Source organism: Drosophila simulans, chromosome 2L (genome assembly GCF_016746395.2).
Source record: "Drosophila simulans strain w501 chromosome 2L, Prin_Dsim_3.1, whole genome shotgun sequence".
Taxonomy (NCBI): domain Eukaryota; kingdom Metazoa; phylum Arthropoda; class Insecta; order Diptera; family Drosophilidae; genus Drosophila; species Drosophila simulans.
In genome coordinates, this window is record NC_052520.2 from 13,832,579 (window position 1) to 13,855,242 (window position 22,664).

Consider the following 22,664-nt stretch of genomic DNA (forward strand, 5'->3'; position numbering starts at 1 on the left):
TGGCAATTTTCAGCTTTTTGTACATCACAAATTTTGGACTTTGAATCTCACGGGCTCCATATATTCTTAAGCATTGATATTGACAATACCATAAGTAAAATTATTGTTAAAAATTCTTCAAAATGATTATACAGGTTTCCCATTAAAGTGATAGTATTTTAAGGCTTTAATAAATTTAAAAATCTATTCCTAAATTTCCGTCTCAATATTGAAATTTGTTCTGTAGCACCTTGCCGCTACAATGCATGAATTTCCAATTTTTTCAACTCTACTATTTCAATTGCTTTACTGCGACCTAGAGATAGAAACTTACTGGCAACTGTGCTGCTGGTTAAACACTCATAATGGCCAGCTTAGTGTCGGCTAAAGTCAAGTGGCAGTCCGGTCTGCTGATAGTCTAGGTTTCGCTGGGTGCGAGATGCCTCCTCGATTGGCCAAAAACTTTAAGCTGACAAATTATTCAAAACAATGTTGTTGGGGCCAAAGTTGGCAGCCAAAGTGGCTAATGAAAGAGCTGCGCATTTTCAATTGTTTGGCTTTCAGGCATTTCGTATCTTTCAGCGCGAAATGAGTTGCCACTTTTTATGGCCAATGCCGTTTTATTGGAGCCCCGAAAACTATTCGGTGCAGTTAAAGCTAAAAGGAAATAACAGAAGCTGCCACTGCAAACTGAAACTGAAACGCAGACATGCCCCCATACATATGCAAATGCAGTTGTCTGTTCTCGGTTTGTTGGGATTGTTTGATTTGAACGTTGTTGAAGCCATGTTGTTAAATTGAAACAGCAAACTCCGTTGGCCAAAGACAGCCGTTTGCGGATTTTGTCGGTCAATTGGAGGAAAGCAATGATTTTTAAACTACCAATTGGAGTAAAAATAAAAAAGCGATACGAATAAAATATTTGCAAAAAAAGTAATTTTCCACAGGTTCTACCGAGACTTGAACTCGGATCGCTGGATTCAGAGTCCAAAGTGCTAACCATTACACCATAGAACCAGGTGAAAGTTCAACGAAAATTTGCACACTTGAAATTAGTGATCTTACAAGAGAATGAAAGAATTTTATACTACAAAATATATAGAAATTTAGTTTTATAATATATAGTTATAGTTATTTAATGTAGAAGTAATCTAAATATTATTTTTTACGAATTAGAAAACTATTTTTATTTATAGATATTTAGATACATATTCTATATATGTAATGGTATGTTTTTATATCTTTAATGTGAGCAAAATGGCATATTTAAATAGATATATATATTTGTAAATTATAAATTTTCACTGCAAGCTCTGGAAAATAATGTTTCGTCTAGCAGTAATTGTAGTTCTCGCCTCCTAAATTTCCTTAGACTTCCCCTTTGTTTGGATTTTTTTTGGGGGGCGTGGCCAGGTCAATTATGTGCAGTTCACTTTCGTTTGTCTGGCGTTGTTTGTGATCCTGTCTTTGTGCTGGTGTCGCACAATTAAGCGAAGCTAATTAGCCAAACACTTGTAATGCTAACCCGACCGTTTCAACCCTCCGCCACTCGAAGGACCCGTTCCAAGCGACAGGACTTGTTGAAATGCCCGGACACGTTCATTGCGTTGCTTACCTCTTGCTTAAATGGACTTAAGCGTTATTTTTAAATAACCCCTCAATGTGCAATACTTATATGTATGTTTGTAGGGAAGGGCGCCTCCTTTTGGACTCCCATTCCACTACCACCGACGTTATTATCACATCATTTGCATGCGTTTAGTGGGGGCGGCAATGGAGGTAAATAAGTGGAGCTCTGTGCAGCTCAGGCGAACGTAATTCGATGCCAACTTTGACGATGACAATCTCATTAACATGACATCGAAATCAGAGCTCGTCGGGGTTATGTTGTCATATAGTCGCGCATAAAATCCGAGGGACAGTTCAATGATAGATGCTCGCTTTATGCTCGTCTCTTGTCAGAATAAACGGCGATTGCCAATCGAATTACCATTGCAGGTTCAACTCTAGAAACTACTGATTTCATTTTCTTTCTACTGCGATGGAAAGATTTCTTATTTTACATACGTTTTACACGGGTGGCAAAGCTATGTAAAGTTTTCCGCAGGTTGCGAACTTGGCTAAGCAGTAAAGCTTGTAATAAGCTTGCACAGTATGTTTAAAAAGTTAGCTGCCAATTGCAAAAATAAATTTTAATTAGATATTTAATTTTAATTTAAGAATTTTATAATTTGAGCTCCTGAAAAATGACAAAAATATTATTAGATATCTTTAAATTTATAACATTTCTTAAATAGGTTAAAGTAATGTTGAATTGCCTGCTAACAGGCATTTTAGATTTTGTCATCTTGTGGCATAATATTTCAGTTATCAATCTTAGGAAGTGAGGTGACCCACAGGTGAGCGCCCCTCCTTGGAGGAGCCACGCGAATTTGCGTACACGCTCTGGTCGGCTGATAACAGAGAGCAATCGAATTTTTCGACTCATTTTTCCCATCGGCTCGCATAGGGGATGCTTTAAAAATAATTCATAAGTATTATCGCCTAATGCGTTAGCTTGTTCTCGATAAGGCTGCACTCAAGATCAAACGTTTTAATACAATCTATATGGAATTACAAGCTGCGGGCAATCGAATGTACATACATACGTACATTATAGAGAACTGCAAGTAGCGATTAGCTGGAAGAGATTCGAGTGTAGATAGTCGCACAACCAACCCATTGACATTTTAATCGGGGAGATCCTAGCTAACTGTGATTTATACGAACCGGGAGCTATACTATCTAATCGTTTGCAGATAACCGTAAATTTCATGGGATAATCAGCGTTGTATTAAAACCGTGACCGAAGTTGAACCATTGGACGGGTGGAACTATTTCCACGGATGTGGCATAAATTTAAAAGGGAATTGCCGCCTTATATATACTATATAGCATTAGTGGCAGCAGTTTAATGGCCTTCCATTGGTCAAGTGTTCCGTGTTTATCAGATCATAAACTGTTTTCCAGCTTGTGTAGTTCGATAAGAGCTATAACAACACCCAAAATGCCACCCCAAAGGTAAAGAACCATTGGCAACAGTCAAAATCGATACGAGATTCTCCCTATTGTTTATATTGCCCTCATATTTGCTGACGCGTTCCCCCGATATCAGCCTTTATTAAACCCTTGAATAATTTACTAAATATTTGGTTAATTTCTGTGAATCACTGAGCTATTATAATCTGGCTATTCACGGCTTATGGTTCTGCATCTGCTGTTTTTCTTTTTTTTAATTAATTTACTTATACTTATCTTTTTTACTTTCCCGGAATGTCAGGCTATCTGCGCCCCCCCACTGAAATAAAAGAGCTTGACTTGGCACATTTTCAGCAGTCTATATTTGGTTGAACACCTGTTTGGTTTGAAAATTTGTTTATAGCCAAGCCCATATTTGTGATAAACTAAAACTACAGTCAAAAGGATCTCAAAGAATACCGCCACGGAGAGTATTTCAAAATGGTAGCACAGGTAACTAACTACAACAGTTGTTTTAATTGTTAAAATCCAGACAGGCCCCCAAGTTCAAATGCCGTCTGAAGGTTATTGAATTCAGCGAAGGGAATTTCATAACATTATTTTAATGCGTAATTGCTAATATTGGTTCGCTTAGCTGGGGTTATCAGTTGTGTCGCTACAAAAGGGTATTTATTTGAGGTAAACTCATTTCCATTTGCTTGCGCTACACATATAAAATATGTTATATTGCTAAGTCGTAGCTGCTAAGTTAGATAAAAAATAATTGCCTCAGTAATTAAACTAAATTACATGTCCCTTTCTTAGACAATAACTAGCATATCTAGCATATATTAATGCTAGTTTTCTCTGCTATTTTTAAGTACCACTCATAGAAAATGATCCCCTATGAGATCGTGTTACTGATAAGATTTCCAGATTGGTGTTATTACACCCATTGTAAAATTCCCACCACGCCCCACTGATAAATTTTAATTGCCCGTTCGATGGCAAGAGATGTGGTGCTTTTCCCACTTGAAGAGAGAGGGAGAGGGAGCAAGCACGCCGATCGCATGCTGCTGATAAGAGGGTATCAGTACCAGGTAGCACCCATATCGATGCCGATGCCGACGCAGACGCCGGCAGAGCGATCGGAGGCCCCGCCGGCAGAGACTTCTCTATAGCATCCGATCCTGAACGGCGTTCAGTTCACGCTTTGCCTTCGCTGAATTCGGTCGTGTGTGTGCTGTCGGTTATCGAGCGAAAGAGTGGGAGTATAGAAAATAGTCGGCAATCGATTTGCGTGGCCGAAGAACAAATATATATCGAGAACGCCGTAGAAACCAAACTAGTTAATTATGTAAGTTTGCCAGCGAGAAAACAGTAGACGGTAGTAGGTCCACAGAACAATTGAAATTTATTTTGATTGGATAGTTGTTGCGACTTCCGGGCAACACGTGCGACCAGCGCTCGCATTGTCTAAATCTAATTTGTGGGTCAGTGCACTTTTTCGGCGGGTTCATTGTCATCATCGCCCGCTTTCGCACTGATTTCAATTCGCCGCACGAATTCCCAATTTCTTTTTCACCTTGCCATCTGCGATCGATCGAGCCTCTTTTACATCACGGTCGTTCGCTGGGCTTTTCGCTTCTCACACTTTCAGCTCACTCTCTTTCATCTCGGTTCACCTCGCACTTTCGAAATGTCTTTCGTTTGGAGAGCGCAAAGCACCGAATGAGAATAGTTGTCAAATATTTTTAGATGCTGTGCCCCATTATCAGTTTTGTTTTTACCCCCCTTTTCTGTGCGTCGCGAAATATTCCGAGTACGTTTGGCTTTGGATTCGGTCTGGGCAAGAGCACGCAGCATTTCCACGCCGATCTTTCTTATCGACAGGCCGGTTTTTGTAGTTCCCTCCACGTATCGCGTTAGATTCCCGTTCAGCTCACTTTGGATCACAAGAACAAATGGCAAACAACATTCTTAGCACTACGAGAAGTTGATAAATAAAGCGGGCTCTCCGTTTTGGTAGTAGTAGTTCTCTTCATTAGATATCAAAAGTAGCTTGGCTTGTAGAACGCTAGACTACGAGTGTAGATTGGTAGCAAAATCTACTGACTCATTTTCATGCCCCGAATGCGTGCGCCACTTTAAGTACTTTGAATTATTATCAGCGGCAGACTGCTATTTATTTGCCAGTGATTTATGATTTTCAAACAAACTATGCTAATGTCTTTGGTACCTCCCATATTTGCCAAAAAAAAAATAAGTGTGGAAGACGCACTTCCATTAACCTGATAATGCTTTGCCCTCGGGCCTTTCCGTTTGAATCAATTCAAAACTTACAGCACAATTTAACTGTCAATCATCTGCGATGTCTATGCCAATCAATCTGAAATCGGTAAAATCATCGCAAAATTCCAGTTTACCTAATAATTATACTTTTCCTTCTTGTCATAGAAGGTAATTTATTTGCTGACCCTTTGGACTCAGCTGACTATTATGTCAGCTGTTGGGTTCTTTCATTCTTGATTTCCTCGTACCCCAGCGCTTATTTCGGGTCTTATCAATGCTTAGTTGACCAGAATTTATTGATTAATAAAGAACTGAAAGTAAAACAAGCAGGTATTATTGTAGATATCAAGAATTACGATTCTTGGCCTTTGCACCGCGAAAATAAAACTCATTCAAAGAACTTACCATTGTCGAATAGCCACAACTTCTGATATAACGAATTTGATAAGCGACTGCGCCTGATAAGTTATTATAGCATAAAATGCGGAATAGTTGGTAATTGTGATAAACCAACCGTGTTGTTTTCTACGGCAGACTCATTCAACATATCTCCTCCTGCTTTTCGACTTTTCCTACAAATATTTTTCCCACCTTGACAATTGTTGTTACCACCTTATAATCAGGTGCTAAGTACGCGTACGATAAGAAACCCCTTTTCACGGAAGCCTTGACATAGGCCAACTGGAGTGTGAGTCTTATCTTGGATGGCCAAAAGAGCAAATATTCGGACGTACTTTAGTCATAGATCGTATGATTCTATTCGACAAGGGAATTTCCATAATTTTCGATTAACCATCGTGATGATTTCAAAGTTTTGCTTCAGCGCATTTGAAAAGGATAAAGTTTGAATACAATAAGTAATCGTAGTTCAACCTTAATTACTTACTTACTTTATCTTATGGATAACACATTCAATCAAAGTAATTAATTTCTAATCCGCACTTACAGACTTGCACCATGTCCGCGATAGACGCGCTCTACAATCGTCCTGGGCCCAACCGCCTGCGGCAGGCGGATGCCTATCGCACCACCAATCGCCAGGACGCCGTCAAGATTCGGATGGCCAAGGATGGAATCGGCGCAGAGGAGCCCATCTCGGTACCCGGCCTGCTGAAGCGTACGGTCAACAATTACGGCGACTATCCTGCGCTGCGCACCAAGAACGGCAAGAACGGATATCACACTGTCACCTACAAGTGAGTACCGCTAATCGAATTGCTGGCCGATTGCCAATTTGCGCGCGATTCACTTAACGCTAACCGAATTATTTCACCTGCCATCACCCGCAGACAATATGAGCAGAAGGTGCACCAGGTGGCCAAGGCGTTCATCAAGCTCGGTCTGGAGGAGCACCACTCGGTGGGTGTGCTGGCCTTCAACTGCGCCGAGTGGTTCTACTCGGCCATGGGCGCCATCCACGCACGAGGCATCATCGCCGGAATCTACACCACCAATTCCGCCGATGCAGTGCAGCACGTCCTGGAGAGCTCACATGCCCAGATCGTGGTCGTCGACGACGCCAAGCAAATGGACAAGATCCACGCCATCCGCGACAAGCTGCCCAAGCTCAAGGCCGCCATTCAGATCCAGGAGCCCTATTCCCCCTACTTGAAGAAGGAGGATGGCTACTACAGGGTGAGTTAAGACCTTCAAAAGTTTAAGATATATCTAATTTGTAACTCATCATACTCAGTGGTCGGAGATCGAGTCGATGAACGTGAGCGACGTGGAGGATCAGTACAAGACCCGTCTGGAGAATGTGGCGATCAACGAGTGCTGCTGCCTGGTCTACACCTCCGGAACGGTGGGCATGCCCAAGGGCGTGATGCTCTCCCACGACAACATCACCTTCGATGTGCGCGGCATCGTCAAGGCCATGGACCGGGTGGTGGTGGGTGCTGAGTCGATCGTCTCCTACCTGCCACTTTCGCACGTGGCCGCCCAGACCGTGGACATTTACACCTGCGCCTTTGTGGCGGGCTGCATCTGGTTCGCCGACAAGGATGCGCTGAAGGGAACGCTGGTGAAGTCGCTGCAGGATGCGCGTCCCACGCGATTCATGGGCGTGCCTCGTGTGTACGAGAAGTTCCAGGAGCGAATGGTGGCCGTGGCCAGCTCCAGCGGCAGCCTGAAGAAGATGCTCGCCAGCTGGGCCAAGGGCATCACGCTGAAGCACTACATGGTGAGTCAAGGGTAAGTATTCCCCCGATGAGGCCTCTTCTTTAAATACTTCAACTCCGACTTTGTGTGCGCATAAATTATGTAAAAAGGATGCACAGTTAAAGTGGCTGCAACGACAGAATTCCACTCGCAACTCCCATTCCTGCATTTTTCATAGTTCATCCAGCATTTCGGCCAGCTTCCTGGCCAAGGAGCTAAGAGCACACCAGCCATTGGGTGCACAGAACAGAATTGAGGGCCATTAATCATTATATTGAGAAAAGCGCTTTTTAAAGGAAATAGAAAAATCTAAAAAACAAATTGGTGTAGCCGGTTAAGTTTAGTGTGCTCGAAAAATTTGTTAGTTCAGCATTTTTTTTCTGTGTACATGTGTGCCGAGTTTCGGTGTCCGCTAAATTATGCAAGCCAAGCGGGCCGACAGCGCTTCTTAAAGCGAAAATCACTGACAACAACATTACTCATACGTCACGTGGAACACGCCGGCAGCTCCCACTGCTGTTGCTGCTCCTGCTGCTGGTATGTACCAGAAAATAGAAAATGCAGGAGGAACAGGACCACGACTAGGAGCAGAGCCAGGACACGCCATGCGGGCACGTCCTCTTAAGTAAAAGCGGGTGAATGGGGAGTAAAAGGGAGAAGTGCAGAACTAAGGGGGAAATTCGTTTAAGTGCAGATACTTTTGCAGAGACTGGAGCATTGGGAAACCCATCAGGCGGTCCAAAATCGAGCGAAAATTAAAAGTAATTGAGGGAAATATAAAACGAAAGCTTTGACAATTTTTCAGACTATTATTAACTAATAGAATTTGTTGCTGACAGAAAATAGTTAGCTGAATTTGAACGACTAATTGGTATCATGCTATTTCAGGTGCATTTTGCCCACTTTCATATTGCACAATCAGCTTGTAATCCTTTGTTTATTGATGTGCGACTAATTCGCAAACACCACCCATCCCATTGCACATACCCACAATACCTCCCCCCAACCTTCAACAAAACTCATCAGGCAACAAAGCTAATTAAACTTTTTGCCCACAACTTCTCGCAGCAAGAGCTCCGGGGGATTCCGGTACAAGATTGCCAAGTCGCTCATCATGTCCAAGGTTAAGCAGGCCCTGGGCTTCGATCGCGTCCTGACCCTGGCCAGTGCGGCAGCTCCCATGTCGCCGGAGACGAAGAAGTACTTCCTCAGTCTGGACCTGAAGATTGTCGATGCCTTCGGCATGTCGGAGACGGCCGGTTGCCACACCATCTGCCTTCCAGATTCCGTGGGTCTGAACACAATTGGCAAAACTCTGCCCGGCTGCGAGTCCAAGTTCATCAACAAGGACGCCAACGGTCACGGCGAGCTGTGCATCCGAGGACGTCACGTTTTCATGGGCTACATCGACAACAAGGAGAAGACCGAGGAGTCGCTGGACGACGACTGCTGGCTGCATTCCGGTGATTTGGGATTTGTGGATGACAAGGGTTATGTCTCCCTGACGGGACGTTCCAAGGAGATCATCATCACCGCCGGCGGCGAGAACATTCCGCCTGTGCACATCGAGAACACGATCAAGAAGGAGCTGGATGCCATTTCCAATGCCTTTTTGGTGGGCGAGCAGCGCAAATACCTCACTGTTCTGATCACTCTAAAGGTGAGTCCTCAATCTCATCTAATTGGTTGCCAAGCATCTAAGTGTTTCTGATTTCCAGACCGAAGTGGACAAGGAATCCGGTGAGCCCCTGGACGAGCTGAGCCACGAGTCCTCCGTGTGGGTGAAGTCGCTGGGAGTGGAGCACAAGACCGTATCGGATATCCTGGCCGCAGGTCCCTGCCCCAAGGTGTGGAAGTCCATCGAGGATGCCATCAAGCGGGCCAACAAGCAGTCCATTTCCAATGCCCAGAAGGTGCAGAAGTTCACCATTCTGCCGCACGACTTCTCCATTCCCACCGGCGAACTGGGACCCACCCTGAAGGTTAAGCGCAACGTTGTGTCCAAGATGTATGCCGATGAGATCGAGAAACTATATACCTAGATTTCTCTCTGCGAGATCGAAACCGATGATAGCCGCGGAACTTGAGCTTTAATGTGAATTTGAATTTACCGGACTTCCAAGCCAATTGAGTGCCACTTTTAATTTGATTTAGGCTGATGATGTTAACTGTTGGATATTAAACTTAGAACAACTATGGCCCTATGCCTAGGTAGACACTAGCTTGCCAACGATTAGGTCCAGAGATCTTTTAATTAGTACCTAAGTTTTATTTTTTATATGCTATTTGGTTGTACCAACTGAACAAACGAAAATTGTTTATTGTCTGAAGAGCAACAATAAATTTGTAACTAGATTTTTAACTGCCATTTCGGTTGTGATTCCTTCAATTGCTTGTTTCAGTATCTTTAGCTTTTGTTATTAAAAAAATTAATTCACTTTATTAAACAGTTCAATACATGGCTGCTGCGTTACCACTGGAGATTCAGATTGGTTACAAAATGATGCATTTACTCTTAAACCTATGATTCCGGTTCGTTGGCCGCCTCCTCTTCCGCACCAAGTCCCTTGGCCAGCCGCTCGGCGACACGCTGCATCAGCTCCTCCATGCTCATCTCGATCTGGACGCAGGCACGTCGTCCCGGATCAAACCGCTGCTCATGGCCGCACTGCACCCGTTCGCAACGCAGGCTCAGACTAAACCAGCTGCTCGCGTCCTTGAATCCCGGCCAGCACTCGCACTCGTTGTGGGCCACGCAGTGGCTGTGCTCCGGACAACCACCCTGGCAGACAGGCCGACAGACGAGCTGGTGGCCAGTGGTGTGGTGGTGCGATGGCTCGTAGCCCCGCTGGCAATGGCAGCGATCCGGCTCCGCACAGTAGCTGTGGGCGGGACACGCCTCCTGGCAGACTGGCTCACAGAAGCCAAACAGAATGGTCCGATATCCCGGGCAGCACACCTGGATGTTGTCCCAACGCACCCGTTCCTCGTACACCACATAGCTGTCCAAGTCGACTGGATGGCTGGCATTTGGAGGACCTGCACCTGCCATGCGGGTCTTGGCCACGGGCACCTGGTACTTCACACTGATGTTCTTCTGGCAATGGCCATTGGTTATGGCCAGGCTGCTAACCTCCAAGTGGATCGTCATCAGGACGAGGCCCAGCACGGGATACAGCACTTGTTGCAGCATTGATGCCATTCGCTTCGGGCTGGGTTCAAGATTGTGCGTACGTCGTCGCAAGTGCACTAAACGCAGCAGCCGCAGATTAAAGAGAAACCCAATCCGATTCTTCTGTTGCTGCTCACTCGGAAAAAATGTTGCATCGCAAAAATTAATTAAAGAACAATAACAATAAAATGGGTTAAGTTTTCAATCGTATCTTACTGTAACAGATGAGTGAGATACAATCTATGATTTCCTAAACGTTGTAGATTTATATTACAAGCTGTTAAACTTACTGGAATTCAAGCAAAAGGGATATTCATTGGAAATAATTAAAAAACTCTCGAGTATCATAATCAAAGTTTATATAATGAAAAATTCACAAACTATAGATACCCATTTAAGTCGCACTTTGTTATGGCTGAAATAACTGCCCAACATCTTAATTTGTAAATTTGTAGTAAAGTTACTAATTCATTCAGATTTTTTTGGGGTGTATCCTCTGAAACTTTGGTCGTATGATAAGTGAGTCTGTTATTATTATTACTTCTTTTTGCATCGCCCGCCGTTCTTATCAACAGCATTGGAAATGTACCAAGACGACCGTTTGGAGAGTGGAGAATCGGCCTTGGGTCGAGCATGTTGGCTGTGGTTGCAGGTGGGTTCGAAACGATCTCAAGAATATGAAATAAAGTATCTGTAACTCATGCGATGCAACATGCTGGATATACCCCTTACACTCGTACATTAAAGGGGTATACTAGACCCGCTGAATGTTAGTTACATATGACAGGGTTCCTATAAATCATATATATTCTTTATTAAGATCACTATTATATCTGTCTATTATACATTTAAAAGAAGCAATATACTTCAAACATACGTATTACGTAACTATCATCTACACGAAATCAGCTGTGCAAATGGATTTCTTCAACTGGTTCTAAGTTTAAGCATGCGTATGTAAATACTTGGCCGTCTGCTAACAAGCTCTTACTGCCAAGATTGTATGAACGCATGTACTTACACTAGGGAAAACTAAATTCTTTTAGAAAAGTAATTAAAATAATTAAGAATCTAACATTTAAATGAAGTAATATTAATTTAAGCTGTTTTATAGAAAAAAGTTTTCAAGTGAATCAGATATCTTGATTATTTCCCGCTAATATATTTAAATTTTAGCTATTAATATATACACAATATAAATTATACATAATGCCGTTCAAGTTACTTGAACTAATATGTCAAAATTATCATAAAGAGCATTCAGTTTAAAAATTCAAGAAATTAAATTAGCTATATAAATAAAAATGATCCTCAAGTATCTAGAACCTAGAATTATATTATTATTTTTCCAAGTGTAAAGCAACATACAACGAGACCGACTAGGCCGTGCTCGTTGGCTAGCCGAGCTCTGATGGATGTACGGATGCCCGGGTGGGTGGCCCGGTAGAGTTGTATGTGCCGGGCGGGTTTTGCATATGAGCTTTGTGCGTTTGTGTTGCTCGATATATACAAATAAACATAAGCAGCCAGCAGGCGAGCAGAAACGATTAGCAGGCCGAAAGAGCAGAGGAGCGTGTATGTGGTGTGCAATGCTCGCATGTTGCTGTTGTTGTTGTCCCTGCGACGGCATTGTGTAGTTATGGGTTGTTGGAGCGGCGGGGGTTGGCCGGGGTGCGGGACGGTTAATGTTACCCCATGAAAGCTAAAACGGTAACGGGCGACGTTCTCACCAATTCGTAGGTATGTAACGTACACATGTTTACATACCCGTCTATCTACATTCTCCACCGTGTGTGTGCGTATGCATGTGTGTAATGAGCAATAGCACACGAAAGCGAAAAACCAGAAATGGAATCAAAATGAAATGTAATAGACGACGCCGAGGAGAGTGTTCAAATATGCAAAGCTGCACCGCAACGAAAAAGAAAAATATAAATAAAAATAGAGTAAGGTTAGGGTTCCTTTACGCCAAAAATAGCTTTAAATTCTTAAGTGTTTATTTGGGAGATCACTATAAGTGCGTTAAAACGTTTTCTTAATAAATGTGACTAAGACACATTTATTACCATATTATATGAAAAACAAATGTTTATTTTTACTATGTTTAACTTTTATTTTCGTTATATTATTTAATGCGTACTTATTACCAGCAAACTTTTGCCTTGTTTCTCTCTCTGCATGAACATGTGAGTATGTACTACATATGTAACTGTATGTAGGCAGAGCGACCTGTTGTTGTATGCCGGCCCTGATGACGTAGCCGCAACAACCACAGCGAGCTCAGAAAAGCAACAACTTTATTTGTTGTGATTATCGGCTGGCGGCGTTTAGCGATTCGCCAACAGTTGATGTCAGAAAAGTAAGACAGGTGTATGGCACAGTAGCGGTCATAAAAAAGAGCTTACCCTGTGGAAAGTTGTGCCGTGTTCCAAGTTTCAGATATTTAATACAAATAATGGTAAAATAATGCAATTATTAAATAACGAATCTAATTAATTTAAAAATTGTATTTTTTAAGTTTTTAAGAAACTAGCGAGTTAATATATACATATACTTCAATAACTTCAATATATAACTAAATTAGCAAGTAAGAGTTTTGTTATTTTTACAATGAAATATATTTTGTAAGAATATCTTTATTCTTATTCTCTATTATTCTTCAGATATTGAACAAACACATTTGGATATGGAGTATTTTGTACTCAATTGACCCAGCTATTGTTTTATTTTAATAGTAATTTTTATAAAAGAAATGCAAAGAGAGCAAGAAAAATCGTTCTGCTCCACTTGAAGAAATTACAAAAGTCATTGATCACTTTCCATGATCAAGCAGAGGACACAATCTCCGCTCAATTAACACCATTGTTCTAGAAGTGACTTCAGAATTTTCCACTGATCAACAATGACGACAGAAAATCAAGGCATCCCAATCGAAAGGGAGAGTACGACTCCCATATACGGTGTGTGGATGATGGCTGATAAGGCGACGCCGCAATCGATGATAGTGACAGTAATGATGACTATTACATGGGGTGCATCTATGCATGGCCCGGTGCTGTAGCACCAACTATCTCCAGGAACTTATCAGCGAGATGCACCCAAGCTGAACTGGTGACACCGCTGACGACAAACTTGAAAAGGGGGTCAACGTCGTACATTAGTTCGTGCTTCACAAATGCATATTTAATTGCAGATGAGTTTGCATTTTTCTGCTAACTTCTAGTTATTATCAGGGTTGGCACCCTACAAATGAATTAAATTGGATTTGAATAGACCTTTTTAAATATTTCGTTGGCTAAGAAAATTTATAGTAGATTATTCTAATCAATGTTATTTTAATAAAACTCGTGAATTCAAATGTCAGCAGAGATATATCATACAGTTAAATAAACAATTGTATTTTATAATTAAAATATCACAGTTTTTCTCTAGTCTGCCTCACTTTACATTTTATTGCATTACAGATACACATTTTTAACATCAGAAGGGTATCTTATAGCCGATGTACTCTTGCGGTTTTCTAGACATGCGACGATTTCGTCGCCTGGACATCGATCTCTGGCAAGACTTCTCATCATTTTCGTGCTAATGCTGGCATTAAAAACAGTTTTAAATACCGGTTGCCGTATTGTAATTGCCACTTATGCGGCTGACCAGTCGGTTCCGATGGAGGGGCAAAGATATAGAACCAGAATCGGGGAGAACGGGAAAGAGAGAGAGAGAGCGAGAGTGAGCGAGGTATGGGCTGCGAGTGTGAGTTGGGGCGGGGTATAGAAATGAGTTTGAATGAGTTGCAGGAGACATACAGATGTACATATGTACATACCGATGTACATACTCGTGCATACCCGTACTGGTTCGCATGTATGTCGTCCGTCCGCTTGTTTGTCAATATGTACGGGGTACACATGTTATTTGATTTTCGTTTCGCTTTTTATGTCTGCGATGTGCTGTGGCTGTTGTTGTTGCTTTTGCTTTTGCTGTTGGTACATGAATATAAATGCTGTTTATCTCTGCCTCCCCTTTTCCGCCCCACAAGCACCCCCCCACAGACGTATGAATGTGTCTGTGTGTGCGTGTGTGGCTCGAGTGTATGTGCACGAATGTGTTTCCTTATTGTTGTGTGTACTTGTTTGTTTGCTGCTAGTTGTTATTGTTGCTCTTGCTTGCTGCTTTGCTCGCATGAACTTTTTGCTTTGGCTCGGCTCTTTCACGCCTGCTAATCAATGCTGTGCGCCGGGTGGTTTTGCTATATCTATATGTACACAAACAAATCTACAAAAGTCCCAGACATGTGCCTGCCACCACCACCCATTATTCGCAGCCCACCGCCCAAAGTCCCTGCCACGCCCACAGCCCGCACATTAGGTCACTCGATGGGCGTGTAAATATGTACAGAGCATATTGTTACACATGCCGGACGGATCGGCTGAATGGCTGAGGAGGGCTTGCATATCGATATAGCCCATGTCCACACAGCCGAAGATATGGCAAATCACTTTCAACACGTATCCGCCAAGTGGGCTCGTCTATGCGACTGTGTGTGTGTACGTACGCATGTCTGCATGTCTGCATGTCAAATGGTTGAACGAATCAATGGGCCACTCTACTTAGGCTGGACCATGTAGTCACTTGATATGCCCAATATGCGTTAGATAATGTATTAAGATGTATTTCGTGGAAGAGCACCGACCGTAGGATACTCTTGCTTTGTAAAATTTCTTGAGTTTCAGTTTCAACTTGAATATTTTTTCATTTGTTTTCTTTCAGTATGTATTATAATGAGGAAAATTACCAACTAGACTAATGTAATTATTAGAAATAACCTGAAATTATATCTTAAGAATATTCAATCGATTTAAAGATATTCAAGTCCCGAACCACCCTAGTCAAATGTAATGTGCTCAATGTCCGTTTTATTGTTAGCTTCACTGCTAGTTCCCATTCAAAGTGGGCTTTTCCTTTCCCACATGCCGATGTGGCTATGTTTGCACCAGGTCCGTACATACGATTACATCTGCTTTGACGCCCCTTCAGACCCCTGCCCGCATATATATTATACATATTCGGATTTTTATTCTTTCCTGGCATTAGTTGATATAAATCCCATGTACCGCCGCACTCACACTCGAAGCCACATATATACATATATTTATATAGTGGCGAGCGGAATAAAAAAGACGAGCAAGGAAGGCTGAATATTCCAACTATTTGTGTTGTAGTTTTGATGCAATAAAACCCCCGTTCACGCCCCCAATGCCATCGAAATGCCCACAGACAACGGCTGCACTTGTTAGCGATTCATGAGCTGCTGTTCATTGGTAAATAATTTCATAATAATGTTGTTGTTGCGGGCATAACAAAAGATAAGCTGCAAATTGCAACAATTACATTTGAGTTAATAATATTTTCGTTTTATCGAAATGTCAGCGCATTTGGGGCTCGTTTTTTCAGTGTACCCCCAATGGCCGTGCCTCTTGACACTTAGCAATAAAATAAATTAAACAATAAATTATAAATTTGTACAAAAAATGACTGTTCGACGAACAGGCGACCAGAAACACCAGGCCACTGCGAACTCGCCAGCCAGTTGTTGTTTTTCAGCTGGCCTGTGTGTGAAAGTTTTTTCACTCCCCCTGTTTCATATGTGACGAAGTGCGTGTGTGTATGCGGCATATGTCTAATGCGCCCCACTGACCAAAGTGGGTAGTACGGGCTCTGGGAGGGGGTAATACCGGTCGTATAACCCCGTGTTCCACTCAACTGCAGTACCTGGTCACGGGTTGTGTGGGTATTTATCCACGTATGCATCGGATATACCATGCATGGATATACCATTCGGCAATTTCGTACTCACGCTACCTGGGCGAAAGTCAGCCCACGGATTGTCGAAGGTCAGAGTTTTCAATTCAAACATGAATTAGCCAATTCAATTATGACTAATAATCTGCATTAGACAACGTTTTGTTTTAAAAGTGCAATATAAAGCTTAACCCGACCAATTAACCCCATTACCCATCTCAGCTATTCCAGCAATATACTATTTTTTCATTTCTCCCTAGGTGTATATTAACCGTTATTACTGCTGTTTTGCGTTAGATCAGTTCTGTTTTGACCAATTCTGAGCTTAGTGTTGTTAATTTTTTGAATGACCATCAGTTGTTTTAAAACCCTACCAAAACGAAGATGTTTACACGGCTAAATTGCTATTAATGACCTTTATACCCTTAAACTTTCGAAGTAGACAAACCATTAAGGATCGAATTTTCGTGTGTGAGACCGCTGATTATAATTATCGGCTTTGTTAGTGTTGGTTTGTTCCCACAGAGATGGACTTATGCTCTTATCAGCCACTCACAATTCTTAACACGTGTCTAAAGGTCGGTCAATGTATTTCAAATGGCAGACAAGAACTCTTGACTAATCGTTGCTTGTGGCTCAAGTGATTACCAAAGGCGGTAACCTATTTATTGTTCCCAGGCACTGTGGTTCAGATTACGGAATATTCAAATATTTCACATATATATTTAATCTTTTTAATAATAGGCCAAAGAAAATAATGTTTACACATTTACAAATACTTTAATCATGTAGGCCAGACAGAACAGCGGCTTGGGTGCCCCAGGGGTCATAGCAACGTTTTAAAACAAACTTACTGTTGGTGTCCGCTTACTTCATCTCAAGATCTCGAGCTTTATACGGACGGACAGCAGGAAAAACGGACACGGACATATGTACTTGGCTGGTGATGCTAAGCATACTTTTTACTATATTGAATCGTCAACGCTTTATTTTACCTGCTATATACTTTTTAACGATTTTGCTCAACCCTTAACGGGTAGAAAATACGTATCTCATTGCAAGGTTTATTATACATTTATTACAACTACCTTTGCAAATGGAATATCTATAACCTTTACTAGGATCATCATGGCTTGTCATCCTTATCAGTTCTTGAAATTCCAGAGATCCGCCACAGTTCTGGTTTGGGATCTCCGGGTTCTCCGCCTTCCACATATGTCCGGTCTTATCAGCATCTGGTGGCGATGGCATAAATACCCGTGGTCAGAACCCGACCGAATTCATTCGTCGCGATCGCCTGCAGCATGAACGACCTCAAGCCAGCTACAAGCTATAGGAGCACCTCGCTTCACGAAGCCGTCAAGCTGCGTCTGGATGAGCCGTCATCCTTTTCACAGACAGTACCGCCACAGACAATTCCAGAATTCTTCAAGGAATCGTGTGAGAAATATTCGGATCTGCCCGCTTTGGTGTGGGAAACACCAGGATCTGGGAACGATGGTTGGACTACTCTTACGTATGGCGAGTACCAGGAACGTGTGGAGCAGGCGGCGCTGATTCTGCTGAGCGTGGGAGTCGAGGAACGCAGTTCTGTGGGCATCCTGGCCTTCAATTGTCCCGAGTGGTTCTTCGCGGAATTCGGTGCTTTGAGAGCTGGAGCTGTTGTAGCTGGAGTATACCCGAGTAACTCAGCTGAGGCCGTTCATCACGTCCTAGCCACAGGAGAGTCATCCGTTTGCGTGGTGGACGATGCCCAGCAGATGGCCAAACTGAGGGCCATAAAGGAACGTCTGCCCCGCCTTAAGGCTGTAATCCAGTTGCACGGACCCTTTGAAGCCTTTGTCGATCACGAGCCCGGTTACTTTAGCTGGCAGAAACTCCAGGAGCAGACATTCTCCAGCGAGCTCAAAGAGGAACTGCTGGCCCGGGAGAGCCGGATTCGTGCCAACGAGTGTGCCATGCTGATCTTCACCTCGGGAACAGTGGGTATGCCAAAGGCGGTGATGCTCTCCCATGACAACCTCGTATTCGACACAAAGTCCGCGTCCGCACACATGCAGGACATCCAAGTTGGCAAGGAGAGTTTTGTGAGCTACCTTCCGCTGAGCCATGTGGCTGCCCAGATTTTTGATGTGTTTCTGGGTCTTTCCCATGCCGGATGCGTCACATTTGCCGACAAGGACGCACTGAAGGGAACGCTGATCAAGACCTTTCGAAAGGCGAGGCCAACGAAAATGTTCGGCGTTCCTCGCGTCTTCGAGAAACTTCAAGAGCGTCTGGTGGCGGCGGAGGCCAAGGCGAGACCCTACTCCAGATTACTTCTAGCAAGGGCTAGAGCTGCTGTCGCTGAACACCAAACAACGCTGATGGCGGGGTAAGTAGAGATAATCCAAAGTAATATTATCAATAAAGATTTAGGGTCAATAGTCATTTGTTAGACTTCTACGGTGTCTCAATATGTATATTGATTCTCAACTTGCAGATTATATATAAGACTTAGTAGTTCATTAATTTAATTTTTGCTTTTTTTTAATAGTAAATCACCCTCGATTTATGGCAGCGCGAAATATTGGCTTGCATCTCGAGTAGTAAAGCCAATACGTGAAATGATAGGTCTGGACAACTGCCGTGTTTTCTTCACCGGCGGAGCACCAACATCGGAAGAGCTGAAGCAGTTCTTCCTGGGACTGGACATCGCCTTGGGCGAGTGCTACGGAATGTCGGAGACTAGTGGTGCTATCACCTTGAATGTCGATATAAGCAATCTGTACAGCGCTGGCCAAGCGTGCGAGGGAGTGACTTTGAAGATCCACGAACCCGATTGCAATGGACAGGGAGAGATTCTGATGCGGGGTCGCTTGGTTTTCATGGGCTACTTGGGACTGCCGGAAAAAACTGACGAAGCGGTGAAGGAGGATGGCTGGCTGCATTCCGGTGATCTGGGCTACATCGATCCCAAGGGTAATCTAATTATATCCGGTCGACTCAAGGAGCTGATCATCACCGCCGGCGGGGAGAATATTCCACCTGTGCACATCGAGGAGCTGATCAAGAAGGAGCTTCCCTGCGTGAGCAATGTGCTACTTATCGGCGATCACCGAAAGTATCTCACTGTCCTGCTGTCCTTGAAGACGAAATGCGATCCAAAGACTGGGATTCCACTGGATGCTCTGCGGGAGGAGACAATCGAATGGCTGCGGGAACTGGGCATCCATGAGACCCGTCTCTCCGAGCTCCTAAACATTCCAGCCGATCTCCAGCTTCCCAATGATACTGCCGCTCTGGCAGCTACCTTGGAGATCACCGCCGTGCCCAAGCTCCTGGAAGCCATCGAAGAGGGCATCAAGCGAGCGAATAAGTATGCCATTTCAAATGCCCAGAAGGTGCAAAAGTTCGCCCTGATTGCTCATGAGTTTTCCGTGGCCACCGGGGAGCTTGGTCCCACGCTGAAAATCAGGCGGAATATTGTTCACGCCAAATATGCCAAAGTCATCGAGCGGCTGTACAAGTAAATCTAATCTCTCAAATGGATTTCTTAACCTAGGTTTAAATTTTATTTTACTCGAACGTTTACATTGTAATGCTTAATTACGAAATTCTCTTATTATTTACTGCATTACGAACTGAATATATTTGTTATTAAAACGTTGCACATTATATTTTTAAAGTGGGCTACGATCTCGGTTCGGGATCGGTTCTGATGGGCTGCCACTGAACTTTGCTGACGTACTGAAATAAACAAGCGGGTTATCGATAAGGGGAGAAAGTCAAGCCAATCAATTTGATTAGTAAATGTAGTGCACTGATATTGATTGAGAATTAGCTAATTGCTTAATAATTTAAGTGTTTTTTGTTTGTCCAAAAGAAAATTCCATCAAGATCATTTATGTTTGTTTTTGGGGTCAGACATTTAAAATTTTGTTAACAAACCACATTATGCAGCATCTTTTGGCCCAGTTTACGTTTCTCATTGCGATCCACGAAACGTCGCAACCAACGGAGTCCTGCAAAAGCTATCGCAATGGCCACCAGCATCCAGATGATCACCGATCGTGAATCAAAGCGATCCGTGGGTATCTTCGGCCAAGTGAGCGGTGGAGGCGAAGGATTGGTCTCATCATAGGCAACCTTAAAGAAAATGCTCCAAAATAATCTAGCAATGGTTCGGTTCTAACTTACCCCACAATCGCAATTGTCTGATTTTGGTTGCGGCACTCCACTCACATCCAGCAATATTATAGATCGATTACTGCCGCCTTCAATGCAGTCTATGCCCTCAATATTGGTGGTATTTTCACTCCAATTATTGATTACAGTCCAGGGACGAGCGAAGTTAACAGAGGTTGGTAGTTTTCGCACCAAGTTAGCCACCAACCAATTGCAGCTCCATTTATTATCCGCTAGGTTTATATAGCGAAAATTAAGAAGACTGCTGAGGTTCACCGATTTGAGCCGATTCGAACTGAGATCCACGTAGAGAGAAAAACGATTCACCGATGGAGAAAGCCTGTCGAGGAAAGCGGCATCACTGATTGCATTTCCCGACAATTTTATGTATCTTAAATGATTTTGATTGATCATCATCTGAGTGGATATCTCAGCTATTTTGTTGTTAGCAAGGATAATCTCTTCCAGTTGAGTGTTGGAATGGAATAAAGTATCTGGCAGTGTGGTCAGAAGGTTGAAGCTGATATCCACTTGAAGAAGAGCGACTAGGGAGTCCAGGCTTTCGTCATATATTTTATCCACATTGTTATGACTTATGTTGAAACGCTGTAATAAAATTGATTAGCATATTTTTAGCATAAAATTTAACTAATTAATTTTTGTCATTTTTGTGAAGTGGCCTAGTTGGATTTGGAGATTAATGGTTTTGTTGTCTTACTTATCTTTTACTGCTTTATCAGTTAACAGACTTATCAGAATACAAACGGTAGATAAGGAAATATTATAAATACACACCTCCAAAGAGTCCAGTCCCGATAATGCTTCCTTGTTGAGCTTAGTTATGTTATTAGAACTCAAGTCCAGGTCCTGCAGCTCAAAGTTTTTGGAAAATACAAATGGCTCCAGTTTTTGTACCAGATTACTCGAAAGATTCAAGTGAACCAGTCGAGCCAGACCTCGTTGACTGAGAAACTGAAGACTGCTGAGGAGATTTTGGTCCAGCCTTAGACTTCGAAGATGGGTATTACCCTCAAAGGAATCCATTTCTATGAACTCAATGCGATTGTGATGCAGTGATAAACTGGATAGGCGATGGAGACCCCGAAAGAAACTACCATCTATGTGCGCCAGTTGGTTTCCGTTCAGATAAAGATGCTTCAAATGAGATAATCCATCAAAGGAGTTTTGCTCTATTTGACTGATCTGATTGTAACGCAAGTCAAGCTGTTGCAGCTGCGGATATAGTTCAAAGCTCTTGACACTCAGCTTGCTCAACCTGTTGTGGCTCAGATCCAAATCGGTTAATGCTCCCAAAGGCTCACTGGACCAGGATCTCAGACTGCTCAGATTGTTGTGGGACAGCGAAAGGTATTGTAACTTTGTCAAGCCATTCAGCGAAAAATCATCTAAATTAGTCAGTCCACTGTGCTGCAGTTCCAAGTGAAGCAAATGATCAAACCGCACGAAATATCCATTTTCCAGATGCGGCAGCGTGCAGTTGCTCAAGGTGAGTGACGTCAAGAGCTCCGTATTCCGTATCAAGGTCACCTCAGTATTGTTGCACTTGCTCAACTGCAGGCAACTTAACCTCGGGCTGAAGCTAAAGATCAGCAGGAGTAGACTACCAGGTAGTAGGTACATCGCGGGAAACCAACCTCCACAGACTAACTCTTTGGATCTGGGAATCTGTAACTGAAGCCCTAATCTTATTGCAGCAGCCTGTATCGCCAGCCGACAACCTGTCAAGATACGTAATCACTTCATCAACTAGCCACCGTTTGCAAAGCCAAAATATTTGCCCACCTTTCAGTTAGTGGCGAAAAGCTGTTCTACTGTTTCATGAACTCGCCTAGTGAATAACTAGATAATTGGCATTCTATTGCTTTACAATATTTGATTTCTATTTTTGGAGACTTAGACTAGATCCTTTTTCAAAGCAGGTTAGTGTCATTTAACTCTTTAAACGTATTGTTTGTATTTTTTAATTATTAAAAAGATTTTTCCATAGCTGAATAAATGAATGTTTATATTTGAGTTTTACAAATTATTAAGTATTCGAATTTTAAAAAATTGAAAATGTTTCCAATTAGGCAGT

General features: G+C 42.8%; 4 protein-coding genes and 1 non-coding gene across 5 annotated transcripts; 2 read left to right on the forward strand and 3 right to left on the reverse strand.

Annotated features, from left to right (window-relative positions):
• Window positions 1-924: 924 nt before the first annotated feature.
• On the reverse strand, window positions 925-996 carry Trnaq-cug. The gene has a single exon. It is a non-coding gene; the product is annotated as a tRNA-Gln (tRNA).
• Window positions 997-4,143: 3,147 nt separating this feature from the next.
• LOC6732296 (very long-chain-fatty-acid--CoA ligase bubblegum) lies at window positions 4,144-9,790 on the forward strand. The gene is made up of 6 exons (XM_039298373.1): window positions 4,144-4,333; window positions 6,217-6,464; window positions 6,558-6,903; window positions 6,962-7,461; window positions 8,497-9,088; window positions 9,147-9,790. Exons 2-6 carry the CDS (start codon window positions 6,226-6,228, stop codon window positions 9,468-9,470), a joined length of 2,001 nt encoding a protein of 666 aa, XP_039154307.1. The 5' UTR covers window positions 4,144-4,333; window positions 6,217-6,225; the 3' UTR covers window positions 9,471-9,790.
• Window positions 9,791-9,840: 50 nt separating this feature from the next.
• On the reverse strand, window positions 9,841-10,689 carry LOC6732297 (epidermal growth factor-like protein 7). The gene has a single exon (XM_002079389.4). The coding sequence runs from the start codon at window positions 10,628-10,630 to the stop codon at window positions 9,950-9,952; it is 681 nt and encodes a 226-aa protein (XP_002079425.1). The 5' UTR covers window positions 10,631-10,689; the 3' UTR covers window positions 9,841-9,949.
• A 6,975-nt stretch (window positions 10,690-17,664) lies between these two features.
• LOC6732299 (long-chain-fatty-acid--CoA ligase heimdall) lies at window positions 17,665-20,054 on the forward strand. The gene is made up of 2 exons (XM_002079391.4): window positions 17,665-18,776; window positions 18,939-20,054. The coding sequence occupies exons 1-2, from the start codon at window positions 17,707-17,709 to the stop codon at window positions 19,912-19,914; spliced, it is 2,046 nt and encodes a 681-aa protein (XP_002079427.2). The 5' UTR covers window positions 17,665-17,706; the 3' UTR covers window positions 19,915-20,054.
• On the reverse strand, window positions 19,948-22,260 carry LOC6732300 (insulin-like growth factor-binding protein complex acid labile subunit). Its single transcript, XM_016178284.3, has 4 exons — window positions 21,365-22,260; window positions 20,582-21,175; window positions 20,333-20,530; window positions 19,948-20,131 (listed from the first exon to the last, which is right to left on the reverse strand). Exons 1-4 carry the CDS (start codon window positions 22,208-22,210, stop codon window positions 20,075-20,077), a joined length of 1,695 nt encoding a protein of 564 aa, XP_016024959.1. The 5' UTR covers window positions 22,211-22,260; the 3' UTR covers window positions 19,948-20,074.
• Window positions 22,261-22,664: the final 404 nt, after the last annotated feature.

Bases quoted from the DNA above. Each gene is read 5' to 3' on its own strand.
- LOC6732300 (XM_016178284.3), bottom strand. From the start codon at position 22,210: ATGTACCTACTACCTGGTAGTCTACTCCTGCTGATCTTTAGCTTCAGC. The intron at 21,176-21,364 runs GTGTGTATTTAT...ATTTTATTACAG, and splicing joins CGGGACTGGACTCTTTGGAG to CGTTTCAACATAAGTCATAA. The intron at 20,132-20,332 runs GTTTGTTAACAA...TGTTTATTTCAG, and splicing joins AAAAGATGCTGCATAATGTG to TACGTCAGCAAAGTTCAGTG.
- LOC6732296 (XM_039298373.1), top strand. From the start codon at position 6,226: ATGTCCGCGATAGACGCGCTCTACAATCGTCCTGGGCCCAACCGCCTG. The intron at 6,465-6,557 runs GTGAGTACCGCT...CATCACCCGCAG, and splicing joins TATCACACTGTCACCTACAA to ACAATATGAGCAGAAGGTGC. The intron at 7,462-8,496 runs GTAAGTATTCCC...AACTTCTCGCAG, and splicing joins CACTACATGGTGAGTCAAGG to CAAGAGCTCCGGGGGATTCC.
- LOC6732297 (XM_002079389.4), bottom strand. From the start codon at position 10,630: ATGGCATCAATGCTGCAACAAGTGCTGTATCCCGTGCTGGGCCTCGTC.
- LOC6732299 (XM_002079391.4), top strand. From the start codon at position 17,707: ATGAACGACCTCAAGCCAGCTACAAGCTATAGGAGCACCTCGCTTCAC. The intron at 18,777-18,938 runs GTAAGTAGAGAT...TTTTTTTAATAG, and splicing joins CAAACAACGCTGATGGCGGG to TAAATCACCCTCGATTTATG.